The sequence below is a fragment of the Gossypium raimondii genome, chromosome 4, assembly GCF_025698545.1.
Source record: "Gossypium raimondii isolate GPD5lz chromosome 4, ASM2569854v1, whole genome shotgun sequence".
NCBI lineage: Eukaryota > Viridiplantae > Streptophyta > Magnoliopsida > Malvales > Malvaceae > Gossypium > Gossypium raimondii.
Window position 1 is genome coordinate 10,181,298 of NC_068568.1, and position 2,011 is coordinate 10,183,308.

The 2,011-nt window shown below is 41.8% G+C and overlaps 1 protein-coding gene across 1 annotated transcript; it reads left to right on the plus strand.

Moving 5' to 3' along the window:
* The first annotated feature begins 825 nt into the window (after positions 1-825).
* LOC105779053 (uncharacterized) lies at positions 826-1,593 on the plus strand. The gene is made up of 3 exons (XM_012602803.1): positions 826-918; positions 970-1,275; positions 1,345-1,593. The coding sequence occupies exons 1-3, from the start codon at positions 826-828 to the stop codon at positions 1,591-1,593; spliced, it is 648 nt and encodes a 215-aa protein (XP_012458257.1).
* Positions 1,594-2,011: the final 418 nt, after the last annotated feature.

The following is a 2,011-nucleotide window of genomic DNA, read 5'->3' on the forward strand; positions in this document are numbered from 1 at the left end:
GTACATGTTTTATTCTATTTTGCTCATTTACTTAAGCGATTTGATTTTGATTCGGGTTGTAGTAAGGCCTCTATAATTTTTGGATTTTAAATTTGGGTTTTGATGTGAATGTGATTTATATCTGCTAGAAGTAGAATATGGTTTTCTAAAACAATAAGTATTTTTTAATACTACGTTTTCGTACCTCAATTTCTAAATATCATGTTTTCGTAAACCATTTGCTTAAAATTAAGCTTCCACGACAATAAGGTTTTAAAGGTAATAACTTTTTAATAAACCTCGATTCAAAATAAACAAACACAAACTGAGGTTTTATACAAGTTTTAAATGACAAGAAATTTGAAATTTCAAGAATGGTTTTAATGAAAACATGGTTTTCGAAAAACACTTCAATGTGACACGGCAGATTCAGGCCTAACTTCTAGGCCAAATTTGGGCTATTACATTTAGTGGTATCAGAGCCAAGTTGCAAAACTCAGGCTGTGAAATGGGCTTTAGTTTTTATTTTAAAGATGTTTACAAATGATTTAGAGGTAGTTTTGAAAGATTTCTTTTTGTGGCACACTGAGTCCCCGGCGTCGGACCAAGTAAGTTCTCCTGATTCTGAAATTTGTTTTAAACTATTATACTGTAAATAGTTACTGGGCTTACTTTAAAGGATAGACTATACTGAGACTCTTTAGCTAGAGTAAACTAAGAAACTGTAGTGAGCTTGCGATTGCGAAAACAACTCTTAAGTACTGCTTCCATAAAACATCAGCTTAATTATTGAAACTATAAGCTAAATTCATAAAATTTCTAATTTAGATAATACACGAGGCGATAATGAGCACTAAAAGTGGTGCAAGAGGCCGTGGCAGAGGCCGTGGAAGTATTAGGGTTGGATTTTTGGCATCAGGCCATATGCCCAACGTTGAAGTGAGAGAGGCTCCAGCTTAATCGGTACCCGAGACATGGTCGTATGATCAGGCAACTGGGGATGACGCATTGTCCCAAGTAATGCTAAGAATTCTGGAAAGGGTCGTTGGGCCCAACAATAGCAGTGGAAGCCGTGGGTCAATTTCGGAGCGACTTCAATCAAGCGGAGCAAAGATTTTTAAGGGTATCGCAAGAGTGACCCCTAATGTGGCCGAATATTGGTTGGAGGCAACCGAAAGGATAATGGCTGACTTGGATTGCACTTCAGAAAAAAAACTGAAAGGTGCGGTATCGTTGCTGCGAGAGGAAGCCTACCAATGGTGGCTTACCGTGAAAGAGGGCACTCATCCTGACCGGGTCACTTGGGAGTTCTTCAAGTCCACATTCTAAGGGAAGTACGTGGGCGCAAACTATGTGGATGCCTAGGGGAGGAAATTCTTTAATTTGACTAAGAGAGACAGATCTGTGGAAGAATACGAGGCAGAGTTCCTACGACTCAGTCGGTATGCTAAAAGAATAGTGGCAACAGATTATGAACGTTGTGTTTTGTTCGAAGATGGCCTTAGAGACAGTCTTCGGGTACTAATTGCTCCCCAAAGGGAGCGGGATTCCACAGCATTGGTGGAGAAAGCAAAGATCGCTAAAGATGTGAATCGCACTGAGTGCCTAAACTGAGAAAGAGAAAAGGGAAAAATAAGAGGGATTCTAAGCCCTCCAATTCTGATCAGAGACCTAAGAGAAAGGCCAGAGTGAATGGGCCAGTTAGAGCTGGGCCCCCTGTTACTGCTACTAGGTTTTCACCTTATGCTATTTATGGGAAAGGCCATGTGGGCGAGTGCTGGAGGAGGACGGGAGCTTGTTTGAGTTATGGTTCCATGGAGCATCGTCTCAGAGAGTGTCCCAAAAGACCAGGTCAAATGCAAGTTTTTGGTAGGGGTAGTGTATAGCCACTTGGGTGGTCAGCAGCCGCCTAGAGGTCGTGGACAGGTTAGGGGTGGAAACAGTTTGGGTCGTGGAGCTCTAGGTAGGGGTGCCGTTCATACGGAGGCGAGGCAGCCAATTTTGGTTTATGCAGCACGTCGTCGAGAAGATA